Consider the following 21,368-nt stretch of genomic DNA (forward strand, 5'->3'; position numbering starts at 1 on the left):
AAATTCGCGCAGAATGAAATGACCCACGGATGTTGAGAGACGACAATCGATATGGCAGGCAGTCAACAGTGAAAAGCTGCAAGACCTATGGTACTAGTGGCGCACCGTCGACCGGTAGATGCCGTTTTGTGGTGTTCAACGTTTTGGTGGCTGGGAATGATTTGAAATGAAGCAAAACAAACGTTTTACGACCTACCCGGTCCCAAGGTAGGGTGGTTTCTCAAGTTCAACAAATTGATGTGCATGGATTCAAAAGAGGATGTTGTTCAAGCCAAAATATCATGGCAAAACATAGATTTAGTGGTAATGATAGAAAAATGCTCGAAATGTAATTTTTCACAATTAAAATCCTTTGGGAATTTGATATATTTCGTGCTAACAGTGTAAATTTAATTCTTTTCCTCATAAGCAAAAGTTTTACCTAATCATATTTATCGAAATAAATAAATTAATTATATTAGGTGTCAAAAATCACACTCTTTTTCGTCTTCGCATTTCAAGCTTATTGATTATCGGATATTAACTTATTGCGAACTCTCAACATAGTGTTCTAGATGTACTTCCACAATTATTGATAGAGAGCTTTCGATGTCTGTACTATTTTTGCATACACGCAGGCAAAAGAACGTAAGAATTCCATAAGAAACACTTATGAATTTCAGCCACAAGAAATCAGTATGAATTTTATTGATTTGCCTTATGAAAAATAATGTTGACAACAAAAAATAATAAATCGGAGCAGACTGGAACCGAACTATGGACGTTAAGATCACGGGACCCGTATGTTGACCACTCGTTTTTCAACGCTAGAGAAAATAGAATGGTTAAAGGCGTATAAGAACTACCTCATGTTACCCGAAAATCATTCATAAGTCACGCTTATGAAATTCATATGTGTTGTTCATAAGTCGAGTCTTATGAAATTCTCAAGTCTATATGCCTCGATGTAAGTATAATTATGTGGCAAGTACAATCATACTCAGATAAATCGAGGAATTTTCCAACCCGAAAAAATCCGGGAATCGAACCCAGCCAGCTTTGCAACTGCACCTTTATCGACTGAAATAAGAGAGGCACCTAACTATTAATACAAATTAAAAACCGATATAGAGAATCGATCATCGCAGTCAAGTCTTTATGATTTTGAGTGCTACACGGGAAAAAATCTGATCTCCAAAATGAGAAAAATAACTCATGATTTCATGAACACAGCGTATTTTCATGTTATGAAAATACGCCATGAATAATATTCATGATAAACATTCCCAAAATCATTAATCATCTGAGTTGAAATCATGAGCTAAATTCTCAATTAACCAAAAAATGTAAAAAGAATAAAATAAAGCATCAGACTGGATTCGAACCAAAAACCTTGATATCAGTACATGACAAAAGGCGTATAAGAGATACCTATGTAGTGTGGTTTATGAACACGGTTTGCCAAGTACGTGTAACGCTTGTAGCGGTCTTGATTCCTCTACATTATGAAATCATGAATTTCCATGACAAAATAATGAATCATTGTTACGATTTCATGAGATGGCAAGTTTTTTCATTTCATGATTTTTTATTCATGAAAATGGAATCGGATATGTTTCCGTGTACTAAGTATATGCGTAGCGCTGGATCAAGGATACAACGTATAGTCGTTATGAGTCAGTTTTTGCAGTAGCTGTGTGGCGTAGCCAGGTTTTGAATTATGGGGAATTAGGTTAGATGTCGTTTAGCTGAACACTATTATAAAGAGCGCTATTATACCGTATGGATTACTAGGTCGATCATCGTTTAATCTAAACTGAATTTTCAGTCATACTTCGGCATATGTCATCGGTATGTTATGTTTATAAACAATCTATCCACGGTGCCAGAGTCTTTCAAATCTCTAGGGATTGTCTTCAAGCTTCATGTTTTTTCCTAGTCGTATTAAAATTAAGTTAGTTTTAAGACTTACAATCCTCTGATTTTCCAATCCTGGATCATTTTAATTGCCCTGAAAATCCCTCACATTTTTTTCCCAAAATTTTTTTTTAAACTTGTTTTCAGATATTTCATTCAAATTATTGATAAAGATACCAGGAAACATGTTTCATAACATTAGTTAGAAAACCATGATTAATAATTAACCAGGGTGGAAAAGCGATACATTGGTTTTACGAATTGTTTAAGGAATCTAAAGCTTGATATCAATTATCAATAAACGTATAAATATAAACACGTTGCGCATGAAAAGGATTTTAATTTTCTACAATTTGGTGAACGTTCAATAATCTTTAATTCTTTAATTCTTTTTCTATCGAAGACATTCCCAATTGCTCATTTCATCTCATCTATTTACCTTCAAATTACAAAATTATGTTTGAAAACCTACTCTTGGTAGAGATCTACTATTTTATTCGATAATAGTGTTTCAATAATCATCATTTTAATTAACTTGAACATTTGTTAAAAACATTTTATGGGTTAAGAATTAGATAAAAAAAACTGGCACGTATGATTGCTTTAATACCATCCAGGAATAAAGTTTAACACAAATGTCGCAAAAATCCCAATTGTGATGATTTAAAAAAAGATATTGGGAAAATGGCTCTAATGTTGGCCTATGGATCTAAGTTTGGACCCATCGCTAATAATCTGCCATTTATCAATTTTATCTAGATGAACGCATCATTGGGACGGTACTAATGGATATTTTTGATCACTATTGAAAAATTAGTCGATTGCTTAATTTATGTATGGGCCCAAATTAGGGGCATTTAGGCTTCCATTTCCCCTATTCACAAGTAAAATTTCTGACACACTAGAAACTATTTGGATTCTAATTAAAATTCCCTTCCAATTTTCACATTCTGCTGAAATTTTTTGGAACTTCACTACAGTATTTTTGGTATTCTCATGAAACCTCGCACTTCTGTTTTTTTCTGCGTATAAAATACTCTTGTTGTATTCATAACAATTCCATTTGTAATTTATTTAGATTTACCTATAAGCGTTTTTTCTGAAACCATTTGAAATTCACCATTGACATTCTATTGAAGTTTGCAAATAATTTTCTTGAAACCTTCCTCTGAACACTCCTGAAAATTTACTCAGAACTTTGTTAAAATTATTCTTAGAATGTTGCAAGAGTTCTCCTTAAAATTCCCTATGGTTTATTAAGAATCCATTGAAATTATCTCTCGTTCTAAACATTTCTTTAGATATCTAGCCAAAATTGTCAATCTTTGAAGTGCCAGATTTTTGAAAAACAAGCTCATTAATAAGAACTTTGAAAATATTTCAATTTATCAGATTCCTGGAAAAGTTTTAGAGTCATTGGGGTTTCATGGAAGAGAAAAATTTAAAGTAATGAATTGAATTTTAAGAACCAAATATGTTAAAATTTTAAGATCTAAATTATAATTCTCAGTCCTTCAAGAAAAACCAGAATCATGAAGATTTTCGTAGTCTGTAATTGTTTTCTAAAATAATGAATCTAACTTCAATATGATTCGGGAACACAAACAAATGTAGAAGTTATAGTTAAACTTAAATTTTAAACTTTTTTCTTAATACTTGAACTCTAAACAAATATATTTTGCGGCTGAGTTAGAGGGGGACAGTCGCTCCTCCCTGCACTTTTAGCTACGGCTATGGCTGTCAATGTTTTTTCATACTACACAAAATTTTAAAATAATGTACTCACCCGTAGTCTCGTTTTCGTTCGAACGGTATTTTCCATACAAAAAAAATTACAAGAAAATGGATGACTAACATTTGCTATCATGGCGACAGTATGTAAATAAAACATAGTTCCCAGTTTTTATATTCAAATTTCTAAAAATGTGGAGGCTCGGGTACATGGCCAGCCTGGCTCGACTTATGAACGACAAATATGAATGTATAAGCGTAACTACACACTTAGAAAAATGGATGTAAATTTAGGTTCTCTGAGACTGACATATACGAGCGTCAATTTTGACATAAAATTGAGTCATAATAGATGCGAAATTCAGCCCTATGAAACGTACTTTCGAACTTTTCACTCTGAGAGCACTTAATTTTACATGACATGTTTGTTTACGTCTCTTCCTTTATGTCAAAGATGGATTCCGTCACGTGTAAGATTAGGTATTTCTAAGTGTGTAATGAATGATTTTTGTCTAACATGAGGTAGATCTTATACGTCATTAACCATTTCATTTCCTCAAGCGTTGAAAGACACGTGATCAATACATGAGTCGCGTAATCTCATAGTCCATGTTTCGGTTCCAGTCTGCTCCGTTTTATTATTTTTTTTAAACATTATGTTTAATAAGGCAAATCAATAAAATTCAAACCGGTCTCTTGTGACTAAAATTCATAAGTAGTTCAAATGGAATTCTTGCATTCTTTTGACTCAGTGTAAGGGCCTAACTGCGGTGATCGATATTCATCATCGATTTCCTATTTGCTACAGTTACTACAATTAAGTGAACAAATTTTCCGAAATTTTTAAAATACAACATGGTAACAGTTTGTATTAGTTAGCAAAAGCAACATAAATTGCATTGAGTAAAATATGCCCCTGTCTCTAAAATTCAAACCTAGTGGCATCACAACTGGCTCTTGAATGCTGAGCTCTATCTTCAATGTCATCCAAAGCCAGAACATCAATAGGAGTTCGAGAATGTGAGTGGAGGAGGGTAGTCATACACTAAGAAGAGGTGGGAAAAAAATCTGCAAGTAAGCGTATTGGAACCCAGCAGGCAGTGCTGCAAAACCTCAACAATACACGGTGATATTGACAATTCTGTTTTGGTCACTCATTTAAGCTAACAGTCCATGTCAATTACAATGCTGTCAGTGACGAACATGTTTGGATTTTTGTATGAACTAAATTTGTAACGAAATTAAATGACTGGAGCAACAATTACATGGAGCTGTTAAAGTGAACAAGTATCTACGTCCTGAACTGCTTGAATAACAATAATGTGACAAGATCAAGTCTGTCAGTGACTATGTGAAAAACAATTTTGTCAATATCGCGCGAAAGTCAGTCAATGACAAATCTCAGCACTGCGAGCAGTAAATCGCAGCAGAGACAGACTAAGGGCCCATGGCGGTGGAAAATCAACAAGAAAATCAGGTAGGGAGCCGCACTATTTCGTCGTATCATGGCGCCTATTTCCGTTCTATGTGCTAAAGCTATAATAGCTAAGCGTTTTCACTCATGTTTTTGCAAAAACATCTTTGCTTACAAGATTAATTACGATTGACACTGAAACATTTGCGATAACCCGTAAAATGAGCGATTTTAGGAGTGTATGACGAAGAAAAGCTGATATACGACGGACTAGCGCGGAGCCCTATGTCAACAGAAAGAAATTTTACAACCAGCAACCCAACATAAAGTTCTATCATATTGGCCCTTTCTCCCCTGAACGAGCGCAGGATACCTATTTAATTGGAGTTGAGTTGAGTTGAGTTGAATACTCCTAAAATAAATTGTTTGATATAATTGCTCAAGAGTGGACCCGGTGGTGTAGTGGTAAGCGTGATAACCTCTCACCCCAGCAGGCCTGGGTTCAATCCCAGTCGGCGCCGCCGGGGTGTTCTGAGGCAATTAATTAATTAATTTATCTTTATTAGGGAGGCTTTCAGCCTGGGGCTGGTTCGCCTCCAAAAATGTTCTGAGGCATAACATCTCTGATCACGCCTTCCTTCGGAAGGGAAGTAAAGCCGTTGGTCCCCGGTTCATGAGTTTGATGGGTCGATAGGTAGGGTCCAGGTGTGGGAGCTGCCTCCCTGGCGTCGGTAGCATTGGTGCTCAGCACGGAAAACAAGATCGACGGAAAAACTATATATATATATATATATATATATATATATATATATATATATATATATATATATATATAATTGCTCACCTAACAAATTCATAACAGGTTGTCGACTAATTCACAATTTTTAATTTACCTGATTTTTCCAGGTATTGTAAAAAAAAATCCAGTTTAAAAACACACTTAAAACTATCATCTTCATTATACCGCGATTTGTTGAGAACAAGCATCAGTTCCAGTAAGAATGATTAAGCATTTTTTTCTTTGAATTGTTTTCCTTCGATCTTTTTTTTTTCGTACTGAGCACCAATGATACCGACGACGCCAGGGAGGTAGCTCCCACACTTGAACCCTACCTATCGACCCATGAACTCATGAACCGAGGACCAACGGCTTTATTTGCCTAAATCACCGGCGCCGCTAATGATTAAGCCATGTAGAAGACTTTCTCGCTAAGCGTTCTCCAAGATTTTTCATGTTTAGCTTGCACTGCCTTGACGTCGGTTTCCCGTTTACTCTTCTGCAGAGATGCTTGTTGTCCAGCCAATACCTCATTCTTTCGACGCTTCTTATCATCCACAAACAACGAATGTACATTTCTTGCTCTTAAAATCAGAGATTTTCAAATCTCCACTTTCTCAATGTCTCCTTTCTCACAAATCGCATCGTACACCTATCTGCGAACGCCAACAACTTCCTTCAAATTCTCGCATAGGCATTCTGAATTTATAGAAAACCCTCGTTCAACGATATAATTTCCATGTGATAAACAGGATACTATTTGAAAAATCCTGAACAACCACTCCAGTTCGGAACCCCATAGCCTAGTCAGTAAAGGAACGGTATTACCAAGCCGGAGGCGGCAGGTACGATTCCCGGTCCGGTCGAGGGAATCTTTCGAGTTGGAAATTTTCTCGAGTTCCCTGGGCATAGAGGCACACAATATACAAATTCATGCATTGGTAATTGGCATCGAAAGCTCTCAATCAATAACTGTGGGAGTGCATTTAGAACACTAAGCTGAGAGCACGCAATAAAGTCTAGAATGCGCAAAAATTGGTCAACTTCAAATTGGTGTATTTCTGTTAAAAATGCATTTAAAAAACCTGAAATGCTGCATTTGGAAGTTGAGTGTATATACAATGGTTGCTATGATGAGTTTTCACCGTTTGCTCTAAAGTTTTCAAAATGACGTCAAAGCAAGAGGAGCAGCGTGTCAAAATTTTGCTCGCGCAGCAAGAGAATCCGACGTTCTCACACGCCAAGTTGGCAGAATAACTGGATGTGGCCCAATCGACCGTGACAAACGTTTCAAAAGTGTTCGGGGAGCGCCTGTCGACTGCTAGAAAGCCTGGAAGCGGCGACAATCGTAATCCAGACGTGGCAGCGACGACGAAGAAGGTGGCGGTGGAATATTAGCGGAATCCTAGCCTGTCCATCCGGGACGTCGCTGGCAAGCTCAATATCTCCCATACTACTGTGCAGCAAGCCAAGAAACGAGCCGGGTTGTCGACGTTTAAGAAGGAGCAGCGGTCCCGAAAGCTGTATACGAATCTGCTCACAAAGTTCGACTGTGTCGTCATGGACGATGAAACTTATGGGAAGGTGGATTTCAAGCAGCTTCCGTGACAGGAGTTTTATACCGCATCAGGAAAAGAGAAGGTGGCTGAAATTTTCAAAACCATCAAACTATCGAAGTTCCTGAAAAAAATGTCTCGTCTGGCAGGCCATATGCACGTGTGGTCTAAAAAGCGGCATTTTCATTACTACGAGAACCATCAGTCAAGAGATCTACGTCCAGGAGTGCCTGGAAAAGTGACTGCTACCATTCCTAAAGCAACATAATAGACCTGTGCTGTTCTGACTGGACTTGGCGAGCTACCACTATGGGAAAAAGGCAATCGAGTGGTACGATGCGAACAACGTGGTTGTGGTACCCAAAGACCACAACCCTCCCAACAGCCCAGAACTCCGCCCTATCGAACGGAATCTCAAAAAAACTAATAAATCCATGGAAAACGAGCAGCTGTTTAAATCTAACTGGCGTTCAGCGGCGAATAAGGTCGATGAGACCACTCTGCAAAATTTAATGGAAGGGGTTAACGGGGAGGCACGGCAGTTCGGATTTGGCAAACCAAAAGAATAAACGAACGATTTTTGTGATATGAATTTTGACTGAAAGAAACGATATTTTTTTGTCGTCCAATTTATGCGCGTTCCACTCTTTAAATAAGGTTCTTCGGGCAGGGACGTCTTTAAACAGATTGTAAATGCCGCACAAATAAATTCGTTCCATGAGTTTCAATTCCATTCCAATGCATTGAAACGCCATTGGCGTTTTTAGGTTTTTCTTCGTTCTACGAATGAAGACAGAAAAAAATTGATTTGCTAGGATCGCTTCTTTTGTTTTGAGAACAATGAGTTCAAATATTCATACAACGCACTCGTATAGGCTTTGTGTTGTAGCTTATGAGCTAATGCATGGAAACAAATATAATATTGATTTGTGTACGTTGAAATCATGGATATAATTTTTGATTTCTGCTCGATAGAACGGAAATGGGCGATTACGACGAAGTAGCGCTCTACCCTACATAGGTAAGAAAAATGTCCCTGATTGTTTTGAGAATTCCGTGAAAACTCTACAAATTTTTCCAGGGGATTCAGGATTCCCTGATAATTCCAGGTTCTCTGGGTTTTCTCAGGTAGTCGCCATCCTGCATAACTGTAGAGCAAAGTGGAGCAAAAGTTCGAGTGGGACAAAAATTCGTTTCGAGGTTTTCGACGCCTGTGCAAAATAAAACTAATCGTTTTGGCTTTTGTTTGGAAGGTCTTTTAGAGCCAGACTTTCCCCAAAAAATCACAAAAAAATGGTGGTGTTTTCAAAGAATTAAAGGCAAAAGTGTGTTTTGGGATGATAAATTATAAAATTTGCACCAATTTTTTCTTGTAATTGAATTGTATCAGACTTTATATATGTCATCAGGAAACTAGAATTGCCTAAAGTGGGACAAAAGTTCTTGTCAGCGGGGCTAAACATCGAGTAGTGTCCCAAACCCATGTTTGATGGCTCCTTCAATGCAAATTCGGCCAGGAATGTGTTCTAAGAAAAGTTTTAGAACAGAACATTTTTATCGATGGGCCCAGTTCTTAAATCCTTAGACCAACATCGGAGCTATTTCCCCAACTGTCATTTAAATTATTATAAAATTATGAATTATGAAATATACGCGTTAAAAGATCACAAGCTCACAAATATCTAAAACGCATTTATTTACTCTGAACAATCTTCCCTTAGCTCAGTCAAAGAAGGCTCAGCTATTAAGTAAGACCATCCTGGAGGTAGATGGTTTCGATTCCCGGTCCAGGTTAGGAATTTTACGGGTTGGAAAATTTCTCGATTTCCATGGGCAATAGAGTATGATTGTACTTGCCACATAATTAAACTTATACAAAAATGGTACAGGCACCGAAAGCTCTCAATCAATAACTGTGGAAGTCTATATAGAATACTAAGTTGAGAACACAAAAAAAGCTAATATGCGATTAGCAATAAGCTTTAAATGCAAAGAAGAATCATACCACATCATAAATAAAGCAGAATGTGACAAAAACGTGTGGATTACGTTCGCCAAGTTCCGAAAATGTCTGGGCACTAAAATGTGGTTTATTTATATACTCCACAACATCATGGGGTATTTAAAGATTTGAAATGGCAAAACTTCTAAAAAACTGCCTTAAAATTTGCAAACTGTTGCCCCATTCCTGAAACGAACTTTTGCCCCACTTTACTCTACCCAAGTAACAATTTCGGTTTTATAAGGGTTCCAGTGTTGGAAAAATCATTTTCAAAAAAAGTTCTATCACAGCTCATTGCAGAGATAAATCCCAAAGGAACTTCTCACAAAAAGTTCGCGAACGAGAGATGATAAAAAGTTCATGAAAGCGTAGAGCGAGAGAAATTTTCATTTCGTATCGCGAAAGATCTTTCGTCTCTCCATCTCACATCATTTCACACGTACTCGTGATTCGAACCAACCAAATATCCCCTCAGCTTTGTTCTTTTTTTTTCAGCGATTAAAGGTAGGCGATGATCACGCGAGAGTGTCTGTTTGTTTTCTTCTCGTTCTCCGATATTTTTCGCATCCTTCACATTAAATACCATTTCCAGAGTACTTTGAGATTTGGGCGTAATTGCTTTTGTAAACAAACACGTCATTCAGCGATTTCTCACGAATCAAAGCACAATCTAGCGAACTATACTATACCAAACAAGATACCAAATGAATCATTCCTCTACCTGTCTGTGTTGTTAGTTTTTTTTAGATTGAACTTTAATTCACGAGAAATCGGTTATTATATAATTAAGTGTGTGTTTACAAAAGAAATTACGCCCTAATCTCAAAGTTTTCCGGATTTATTTATAGTTTTAGTTCTCAATGCAACCAGCTAATAATAGATACTTGTAACCAGTGCTGTAAATTTTCATATAATTCGATTGAAGATGAACCACTACAACCATTCACAGAATTGTGTAAACGAATTCTCACATGACCATAATTTGAAGAGCCCCTTTCTCATTCGAAGCTCATTGTCACTGTCAATTGAGTCACTCAGTATCATTTGATATACGACAGTGGAGTATGGAAGAAATCCAGGAAAATGGTCCCGAACAGACAAGTCGACCCGATGTCGGATCAATGTAAGGCTAATTTAAGGTCGATGTCGACCCAATGTCGTGTTAATGTCGGGTCAATTTTGGGTTTATGTCGGGTCAATGTCGGGTCAACATCGGGTTGGGGTTTGATAGAAGTCAGGTTGGTGTCGGGTTGGCTTAGCTTTTTCGCCGGAATGTCGACCAGAGCTCCGTTTGTGTGTAGGTTACACTCAATCGAATGATATATAGCGTTTCTCAAATGAGAATGATCCATGCCTTCGTCAAATGACTAAGCAACTGATATCACCCATTCGGAGGAGGTCCCCTTTGATAGCGAATAGCTACTTTTATAATTTTCATCAAAAATGTTCAAATGATTTTGAGAATTTACAGCACTGGTAATAGCACAGTGAAAAAGTTCACCACCACCTATATTCCCAACCATCCCCCTGCATATAATTATTGCATAAGAGCTTACAGGAACGATATTACGAACACTAGTGATGAGAGGAGCCATGCATTAACTGTATTTCGTGAAAATGAGGATACATTAGGCGCTCCTCCTTCCGCAACCCCCTATCCTGAGGAACGGTTTTAATATAAAAATTGCTAGTCACAAAATCTTACACTACCCTCCCCGTTCCTCGTTAATGTCGCGTTGACACTTGTGCTGATTCATTCATTTTTTTTGCCAGAAACCAATGCACCAATCAATCAGTTGCACAAAACTGTTCACATCATCCTGATAACGGCTACTTTAAACAACAGGCGCCAGTAGACAGCCAGGTACCAGACTTATCAGTCTTTAGAGATTGTATTGATTTACTCGGGATAGCTTTCTGTCTATAATCTTTCCCTTGTGAAATGTGCAGTGCAATTTTCAAGAACGAATGTGGTGTAAAGAGATAGAGAGAAAAAATGATCTGATATTTTTCGTATCCTCACGTTGGTGATTCGAGTTAAAAAAGTTCGCGATATCTCATTCTCTCATCCCATAAAGTTCGCTCAGGAAATATTGGAGTGTGAAACTAGTGAGGGAAAGTTCCCAAGAGAAAACGTATCGCAAGCGAAAATGATATTTTGGTGAGAATTCCATCACTGAAGGGTTCTGTGGACCATTATTAAGACTTGTAGCATGCTTTAAAACCTCCATAAAAATTGCAATGTTACTTGGGTAGTTAGTTATGAGTAGATGGCGGGGTGAAAGTTCGTTTTGAACACTCTTTTGATTTTTTTTTGTTCTAAATACGAATGAACTGAAAACTCCTAAGCGCTTTGTAAGAGAAAGCTGTGAACCTTGAATGAGGGATCCTGTGTATGGAAATAGATTAATTCCCAATGCTTCTAGTTTTGACAACTTTTTTTTTCAACTAAGGTCGTAATTTTACCCCACCTTTCCTACCGATTAATGTTCAATACTAGATCAACCAGTACCCAAGAAAAGTTCGTTGAAGAGATGATTATTTTGTTGCATTGAAATCATGGCAAACATAACTTTAATTTTATATAAACTATTCTTCTTAAAAAGCTTCTCAACTTAAACCTATATTATATATTCATCTATTCAAGCCGTGGAATCTGACTCATATTTGAGTTCCGTTCACTCAAATTCGCAAAACAAAAACGTAGATCACTCATTGACTGAGTAATTTTTGTCGCTTTCTTCCAAAGATAACTTTTCGAATATGAAGAAAATCTAGAGAGGTTTCACTCAGTCTATTAATATACAGCTATCCCCCGAAGAACGCGTTACCCTATGAGTTGTACCCACCGCTTTTTCTCGTCGGGTTTCAACCAGTCGGTCTGATTTTTTTGCATGTGAGTAGGGTCAATGGAGAACTAGTCACTCGCAGAAAATCAGACCTCTTGGTTGAAAACCCACCGAGACAAAGTGGTGGGTGCAACTCAGTGCGTAACGCGTTCTTCGGGGGAAAGCTGTACTCCTATACTGAGTAAAATATTCGTCAATTTTCCTCATATTAGAACAGAATACTACTAATTTTTTGAGACGATCTCATCGACCTTGTGTGTATTCATATAACACTCTAGCTAAAACGTCCCAACATTATCCATGAGCAATTTCCTGCTATGTGTGCTAGTCTCTTCCTCTTGAACAGCAACTACGAGAACCACCCCATTAGCTTCCCAACAAACTGAAAGCTACCACCTATTCACCTCGGTAGCGGCCAGCGTGTGCATTGTTTGCAAAATGGCACGAATCCGTCAAGTCGCCGAGTTTACTTGCGCAGAGCATCATCACGATTTAATTAATAGTTTTGGAAGCTACACCAGCACATAAACCATTCCACACTTTTCCTTGAACGAATCGTTGCAGCAGCGCAAATAGCTTTATTTTGTTCCATAAAAATGTTTCATTCGTGTTTCAAAAAGGCAGGAAGAAATCGCACTTGGATGCGAATGCGAGCACACTTTTTGGACATTATAAACAATTTTCTAGCTTGACTGACTGACTGACTGAATGACTGAATGACCGACTGGCTGGCGAAGATGTTTAGTAGTAAATATTTATTACCTTAACCTCTGCTGGTCTTCTTCCTTTGGGCCTTCTCTCTAGGCGTTGCTTGCCATTATGAACAACACCGATGACGTTAGAGAGATGCTTACACACGTGAGTGAGCTAATGGAGTGCGGCAGTGGGCCAGCGGAAGTGCTCTCTTCAAACTAGGGCAAACGTTTTATGATTGATGTTTACAATTTTATAAGGCACGCGGGGAAAGGAAATCCATTCATGGATCGATGAGGTTCAGAAGCGATACACATATTTTGCGATTATTACGTGAAAGCTTCAGCAGAAAATGGAATTGTGCTCCAATAAAGTGTCGTTGACGTAAATTCAGAGCTTAGAATTCAGAAATGAAATCCTCACACCACCACCGCCACCAAATGCCATTTGAAAGCAATATCTTACCCGTTGTGGAGCACCTAGATGACGCAACAGGGCGCCAAGCTGCGTCGCCAGTGGCGCCGAACTCGCAAACGAGAAAGCCGGAGCACGTGACGGAATCGGATACATAGCAAAGCTATTGAAAGGATCACTATCCACCAGGTATTGGACCCGCAACGTGATCAAGTCGTCCGGATCCATGATGCCCGACTATGCTTACGTACTCTTTTTATCGGAAACGCCGTTGCACTTCTCACACAATTTCGTTAATTATCACACTGAATTTGGATTTCTTATTTTCTTCATAAAAGAGGCAAATTTGGCTTCACATTTTCACTGCCGAGACTTCACAGACCTGCAAGTAAAAGAATCAATTTGTGAGGAGATGCTCTTTGGTCTGTCCAAATAGTAATTACGGTCTGCTTGATTGGTTTTTCGATGCAGGAAAAGAACGATCCGGTCAGCTTCAGCAGTAACTTCTCTGATGGTATAATTGGTGATCAATAAATTACCAGGTTTGAGCTCAACAGCAACTAAACGACAACGATGAGATAAATCATTACCGTAGAATTACGCCCTGTCGTTCAGGCCTTTACTCGGTTAATTAGCACCGATAGCATTATTTATGCTCGGTAGTCAAATGTTTTGTTAGCTCAGCTCTGGCTCATAATTTCGATTTCAGACACCAAAAATAGTAGTAAAATGGTAAAAATGTCTCCTCCCTCTTGCATGCTCAGAGCTTTCCTCTTGCTGGTAGTAGTGGAGTAGATTGCGAGCAAGGGGAGCAATACCAATCATCGATGGGATATAATTGTTCACGTTTGAAACTTGATTCCGCGGCGGCGGCAGCAACCGACGCCATCGCGCAAGAGCATCAGCTCAGCAGTTGGGCTGGTGGCGTTATCGCGCTGCAAACTGGTTCATGCCATGCATTATTTCTATTGCAAACAAAACGCTGGGAAAGTAATGTAAATGATGATTCAGCTGCCGTTTTTTGGCACTGAGAAAATTTGTTATCGACTATTGAACTGTGTTGTTGCATATTGTGGATTTCTTTGAAATTTATTGAAGAAGTAAGGATTCCTAGATTTGGTTACTTGTTTAAAGACAACAATGGGGGAACGGCAACGGCGTTATGGTCAACGTCAAAATTTCTCACACCAAAGTTACGAGTTCAAATCTCATCCCGGACAAGTAACGAATGATCCAATATAAAAAAAAAGTGAATTTATGGTGAGATTAGACTCTTTAGATTCTTACTAATTTCAATTCCGACAATTAGAGAAGTGAAGTAAAATAATTTCTGAACTGCATGTGGGTCTGCGTTCGAATTTTCGTGCGATACTTTTTGGCCCAGGAAGCAATCTCAGCAAACCCAGTGCAAATGCTCATTTGTCAGAACATTAAAATTACTTGGAACAGTACCGGAAAGTCCCATGTAGTTCTGGGCAGGCATGATTTACATTCATTTCGTGCATTAATTTACATTAATTTGCCTCTTACTTTGTTTATCAATAGAAGTCCGTGAAATTATATTAAAACTTTTGTAGGTTTCGATATTAGCTACAACTTCTGTCAATAACTCAATTATGTCTCTCTTACGAATGATGAACTAGAGCAAAAAAAACACCATGTTTTTCAATCAATGTAAATTGCATTCAATAAAAAAACAATAACAAGTTCTGCCACACTAGTTCGGCCTGCCCGGAAATTTACCGACCAGATTCAATTTTCCGGCTTGGCCAAAGCCCATCATACAACATTTTTTTTTTTTATTATAGAGGTTTTAAACCAACGGGTTCATTCGCCTCTTGGGATCCAACATATGATCATTTGCACCGGGTTTGTTCCGAATGTTCCCTGTCAAAAATCTGCTATGGGCCAAAAAGTATCGCAAGAAAATTTGATTATTGCACGTTATCAATTTGGTCGGAATTGAAATAATTAAGAAGAATATAACATACCTTAATCATTTTACGGAATTCTGTTGATACAAAAAGTTAGAGGCAAATGAATGTAAATGATTGCACGAAATGAAATTAAATGATTTTCCATGCCTGGTCCTGGCATATGACTTCAATTGAACTAGGTTTTCAATACTCATCTGATTTAAGGTGTCGCTTGATAAGTTTTGGATCAAGTCAGAAAATGGACACTTCCCTGGTACACAGAACATTTATGCATTATATTTTATTAATTAACTTGTATTTCGTAACTTAAGATTTATGTCCTTCTTATGTTATATTGATTACCTTTAAGTAGAACGAGCGCCACAGGTTCACAAAAAGATTGTTTTAAATTGAAACGTAATATAGGCAACTACTTTCACAACTCAACTAAAATGCTCAATACATCTTAGACTATTGGGAAAATAATTCCAGTGAACTAAACTTCGAACGATAAATGATAAAGTTCTCGTACTAAGACGTCCAATGTCTTAGAGTTGGTTAGAAATGCTAGAGTACGGCAGTATGAATGATGAACAGAAGTTGAACGAAGGCCATTAATGCGACAGTACTAGTCAAACTCACGCTCCTTTACCTAGCACATACATTGCTGGATGAGAGGATTTGAGGAAAAAGAGTGCGCGTTTGACTTGCTCATATACTGTCTGCGGTTGTGGAATAGTTCTAGTGACATTTATCAATACCTGAAGCCCCACGTCGCCGAATGCATTTCCAGGCGATGTTGTGTTATAATGCAATCCATCTTTACCCAACTATTGTGTTGCTCCTCTTGTCATGACCAACGTAGTCATCTCAGAGAGAAAACATTAGGGTGGTGTGGCAGGCTGTACCATCATCAGCATTGTTGACGGTTACTCCCACCTTGAGTTGTATCATTCAAAGTGTTTTTTGTTACTTCATATGGAAGTTTACGATTTTCAGAGTTGGTTAGAAATGCTATGCTATATAAACTATATAATTTATTTTTCAGGACCTGGTTTAATTTGAAATTGCAGTATCCAGTTTCTGATTGAGTCAACTACTAATCCATAATGGATATTTCGTTTATTTTGATTAGTGGTCAAACCAACACATACTTCAGCTGTTTGTTTCAAATAGAATTTAAATAGCTTTAATCTGTAAAATAGAGATAAGTCGATCGTTGTACCTCAGCCAGTGAAAATCAGTTGAAAAATTGTAGTTAATTCCTGGAAGCAAACAAAAGTTGTGTGATATTTCCGTCAAAAGTATTTCGGTATTATTAAGTTGGTTTGTTGGATGACCAATTAACTGAGTGCTGGTGAATCGCTGACGAAAAATAGGGTCCTCTGAAAGCCACATCCTGCCACTCCCGAGTCGTTGCATCAACATCTATATTTAATAGACCGATTGCTTTGTGAGGTTTCCAATTTGTTGTTCAGATAACCGGATTGTTTTGTTCACTAAAGACTGTGCAAAATTAAGCAACGACGTAGCTTGTCAAAGTTTGCCAAAGGACATCCTATTAGATTATGATGCAGGTGAGAAACGCTAGAAAATTTATTTAAATTAAAAACATACCGCACACATACCTAGATATGATCAACATTGAATCTGGTTTAATGTTCATATGCAATTTAAGGTGTCGCATGATGAGTTTTGGGTCAAATCGAGAACTGGTCACTTCCCCGGAGTATAGTAACCATTTAACTAGCTTTTGAATTTTCATGTGAATTGAGGTGTTGCATGATAGATTTTCTTCGAAGTAAGAAACTGGCCTCTTTCCCAAGGGTACCCGGGACATGTCCGAGTTTGACCAAAATGGACTTGAGTACTCGATAAGACTAATATTGAACCTGGTTTTGAGTTTTCATGTGATTTGAGATGGGTGTTGGTCCAAGTACAAAACTGATCACTTCCCCGGGGGTATCCGGAACACATCCGGGTGTAGCCAAAGGTGTCTTGGGTACTCAATATTTTTTTATTAAATTATTTATTTGGTAAGGCTCATTCGAATTAGCTTTACAGAGGCGATGATTTTTGTTCACTATGGTTGGTTGGTTGGTTGTCTTTATTAAGGAGATTTTCAGCCAGACGCTGGTTCATCTCCGGATTTTTCACTATACAAAACATTGTCAAACTATAGCCAAAAGGTACAACACAATAAACACTTTTCCGCTATTGAATAAGCCTTCTCCATCAGAACGGGATCCGCTTCCAGTGGCAGTATCGCCAACGGGGGTCAGAGCGCTTCCATTGTAGCAATGGACGCAACACACACGTTTAATTTTGAGCTATACTTGGCATAAACAGCGAAATCGTTTACAAGCTTGCATACAATATTGCTAATTTATGCGATATTGCACTTAAATTTACACGAAATATCGCGATCTAGCGTTAATTTTATGTGCGCTATATCTCGCAGAAATTTACATGAATTTTTCGAAAGGTGCATGGTCAGCACTCACTCACACATTCATCACAAAACGGTTGCATTTCAAAGTCGACGACGCATCGACCGAAAGAACTGCTGATGCAGACCAAACACATGCACATTATTGATCATCTGGGTAGGTCCCTGAAATGAAACGGAATTTTTTCTAAACTTCCAGGAACGTCAGCAAGCTTAAGATCCTTCCAGAAAGTTCAGAAATAGTAAGATCTCTGCATTTTTTAACGAAGTTCTCGGAAGTCCTAAGAAGTTATCTGAACTATTCCAAAAATTTCTGAGCTTCTTGTCAATATGGCTAACTTCTACGAACTCCGTGTACTTTTTATGTTTTATGAAGTTTCTCGCACTGCCACTAAGTTCGCTGCACCATTACAAAGTGAACTGTACGTCATCAATTTGAGTTGATTTTCTTTTTTGAAGTTCTACAAAGTTTACTGAACTTGGATTGTTCTGAAGTAATACTAATATATTTAAATGTAACGAAATGCTCAAAACTTAAAAAAGATCTCTGAATATTTGTGAGGTTTCGAGAAATTGAATGATGTTCTCTGAACTTGTATGAATCTTCCTAGACATGTACAAAGAGTCCACTTTTTCGCAGTATAGTTCTAGATAGAGCTAGAATTAGGATGTAACAGCTCTTGTATATAATGACTCCTTTCGATGATTTATAGAAATTCAAGGCACTTGAAATTCTAGAAATCATCTAGAAAAGTCATTATTCACAAAAGCTGTTACGCCCTGATTCCAGCTCTTTCTAGAGTTTTAGGGTGTCGCTAAGTCGGTGGCCTCTCGTTAAGTAAGTAATACATCAACATTTCCTTCCCTATCCCTAGTTATGGTAAAGATGGGCGTGGCCGGGAATAGCGACAGTCATGCTTCTGTTACTCTTGTTTAGATTGGAACCAATGTTTACTCCCCAGCATTATTCCTGAAAGTAGTCTAACTGAGAATTTCAGAAGAGACGTGAGTGTCGCTAGTATCCAATCTACGAAGTATATCATAACAACGCTAACGCTAACGCTGAACTTTGCAAAAAATACCTGGAGTTTTGTGAACTACCGTCGACTACCGTTCCTTAATGAATTCTATGCATTTGTGCAGTGTATGTTGCAATTATAATTACTTTGTGGTATCTAGTTAAAATGTAATGCTTTTTCTAGTACCATTTCGAGCACAGGCAATTGTATTTAGCTAAAGAAGGTGGCAAACTTCTGATGCTGCCTGGAGCGATCTCGATTTATTAGCACCAAATGCATGTTGTGATTTGACGTCCCAAATAAACACCACGCATTATTCCGTTCCGGACAGAAACATCCGGACTTATACGACATTTGCATATGATGACCACCGTGGTGCCGAACTGAATGGTTGCTCGAAAAAATAATTTATTAATATATGTTTTTATTTTTATTTTTCAGCCTCTATCAAGAGACCATGCACGTTTACGTAAGATTTAAACAAAAAAAAAACAATTTCTTACGTGTTCTTACAAGGGAGGCAAGGAATTTCAGAAATAATAATTAATAAATATATCTTAACAAGGGGTAGCTGGGATAGGCAATTCCCTAAAAAAATCTTACGTAATAAATGCACGGTCCCCAAGCTTCAATCGCCTCTGTTAAACTTGACATCGTTGAAAATTGTGCCTCAATCACCTTTAGAAAATGTAGTCTACTAATAATTTGGATAGTTCACCCATACCTACTGTACTCAGCAGCAGACATGAAAATGTTCCGGAACCTGCCAGAGGAGCTTTTTGAAATTACAGTTGATCCTTTTGCGATCCGCTACAGAATTAAACTTTTTTCCAAAACCAATAGACGATTCCATTGATCCAGTTTTTGTATATTATGATGAACATGTTAGGTAAATTAAAAGATCTCCCAGCTGCTGAAAAACACATTTCCCTACCTGCATTTAGGATCATCAATCATCAAGCGATTCAAAACCCGAGCAGATCCAAAGCATTGAATCTGGAACAGGCAATGGCACCGCATTATGACAAACGATAACCTTCTCCATTTGGCTCAAATATTTAAATTTATCGCTGCTCAATTGACTCAAGATGGCCGCTTCCGTGAATTTCTATATATCGTAAAACCCCGTTAATATGAACGCCACTTAAGGTGATTCCTTGTAAAGTCCACAAATGGCCGCCACGTAGGCTACACCTGCACTTCCACTTCGAATTTTCAATTGCACAAATTTTGGAAATCGGTGCCCAATTTCACCTTAAATTGCTACTTCATGTATGCTGCAGTGCAGCAAACGTGGAGTAACAATTTGAATGTTGCACGTGTTGTAGAAGCTGATATTTGTGCACTTAAAGATTCAAAGTGGTTCCCAGAATAAGGATGTCACATCGATTCATCTTAACGGAATTCATTTTTAATTTGAATATCTAGTAACCCTGTGACCATAAAAAGCGAGTTTCTGCTAGCCTTATTTGCAGTTATGTTTTGATTCTGCATTCCGTTTCACGCCGTTCCATTTCGCTTTTCTCCATTCCATCTGCAAAATGACGTTTGAGCAATTTTTAATTTGCACGGCGTGCTGATTAGCGGGGTTCAAACTAAAAAGTGCTCAGATTAAAAACAGTTACCGGGGCTCCACGGTATAGGACAGCTATAAGCAATTTTGACGTTTCCTGCATTTCTACTAAGTTTTTTGAAGCTCTACAAAGTTTCAAGAATATCTACCAAGTTTTCAGTTTTTCTAAAAATACTTGATCTTCAACGAAGTTCCTTGAATTTTTGCAAAAATTTGTAATGTCTTCTAAAGTTTGCTATTTTACAACATAATCTAATGAAACTTTGCAATGATCAACATTTACAAAATTCATTGAACTTTCTTTCTCAGCACACATACGGAGATCGCTGAATGTCTTCAAATTTAGCTGAACGTCTCTGCTCCCTTAGTGCATGCTTCATACTAGCCCAGTATTTTTCGATGGGCCTTAGTTCCTGTGCGTTGGCGCGGGGGGTTCATGTCCTTGGGTACGAAAATGACCTTGTTGGCTTGGTACAACAACAGAGGAAGCAGACGCTTCTGTAGACACTCCTTGAGGTAGATCACCCCGTTTACAGTCCCGGTAGTTCCGAATGGTGCACTTCGTTTGCCACATGAGCAGATCGCTTGTCAAATCATGTATTGCTTGGCAAACTTTGGAAGTTTTTGCTTCCTTACTTCCTCCGGAACATCAAACATGTGCTGGGCGGTGTAAACAGTAACCCCGGAAGCTGCCGGGAGTCCGCTTTGACGTAAGTCTCATCATCCATGATGAGACAATGAGGCTTCGTCACCATCGGGGTGTACAGTTTCCGGGCCCACCGTATTTTGCCGTTCGTCACGATTTTTTTTTTCACGAGCCTTCTGCACTTTGTACGTCCTTCTCGGTCCTTTGCTCTCTAAACGAAAAACTTGGACAGATTCAACTTTTTGGCCACATCCCTGACCGAATCATTGGGATTCCGCTTAAACGCTTTCACGACACTCTTGTGATCCTGACACTAATAGAACAACAATTTTGACAGTATTTCTCCTTCCGTTCGATGCACAGAGTTTCGTAGTAATGTTATGTAATGTAATAACGCTTTTATCAACTCTATTCTTGTTAGCAAATCCACTA

General features: G+C 38.1%; 2 protein-coding genes across 7 annotated transcripts in view; one reads left to right on the plus strand and one right to left on the minus strand.

Moving 5' to 3' along the window:
- LOC135715273 (band 7 protein AGAP004871) overlaps positions 1–21,368 on the plus strand; it is a 609,777-nt gene that overhangs the window by 493,727 nt on the left and 94,682 nt on the right. The gene's annotated exons all lie outside the window — the stretch shown is intronic.
- The window catches only part of Fhos (Formin homology 2 domain containing), a 290,675-nt gene that overhangs the window by 141,600 nt on the left and 127,707 nt on the right, over positions 1–21,368 (minus strand). For 2 of the 6 annotated variants that reach the window (XM_065238601.1, XM_065238602.1), the window contains exon 2: positions 13,385–13,715. The exons of the other annotated variants lie outside the window; for them this stretch is intronic. In XM_065238601.1, the coding sequence (XP_065094673.1) occupies positions 13,385–13,561 (177 nt within the window). In that variant the 5' untranslated portion in view covers positions 13,562–13,715. The remainder of the gene's footprint in view (positions 1–13,384; positions 13,716–21,368) is intronic. 6 annotated transcript variants of the gene reach the window in all.

The sequence above is a fragment of the Ochlerotatus camptorhynchus genome, unplaced genomic scaffold, assembly GCF_037179485.1.
Source record: "Ochlerotatus camptorhynchus isolate MF236.1 unplaced genomic scaffold, CSIRO-AGI_Acam_v1.1 ptg000840l, whole genome shotgun sequence".
Taxonomy (NCBI): domain Eukaryota; kingdom Metazoa; phylum Arthropoda; class Insecta; order Diptera; family Culicidae; genus Ochlerotatus; species Ochlerotatus camptorhynchus.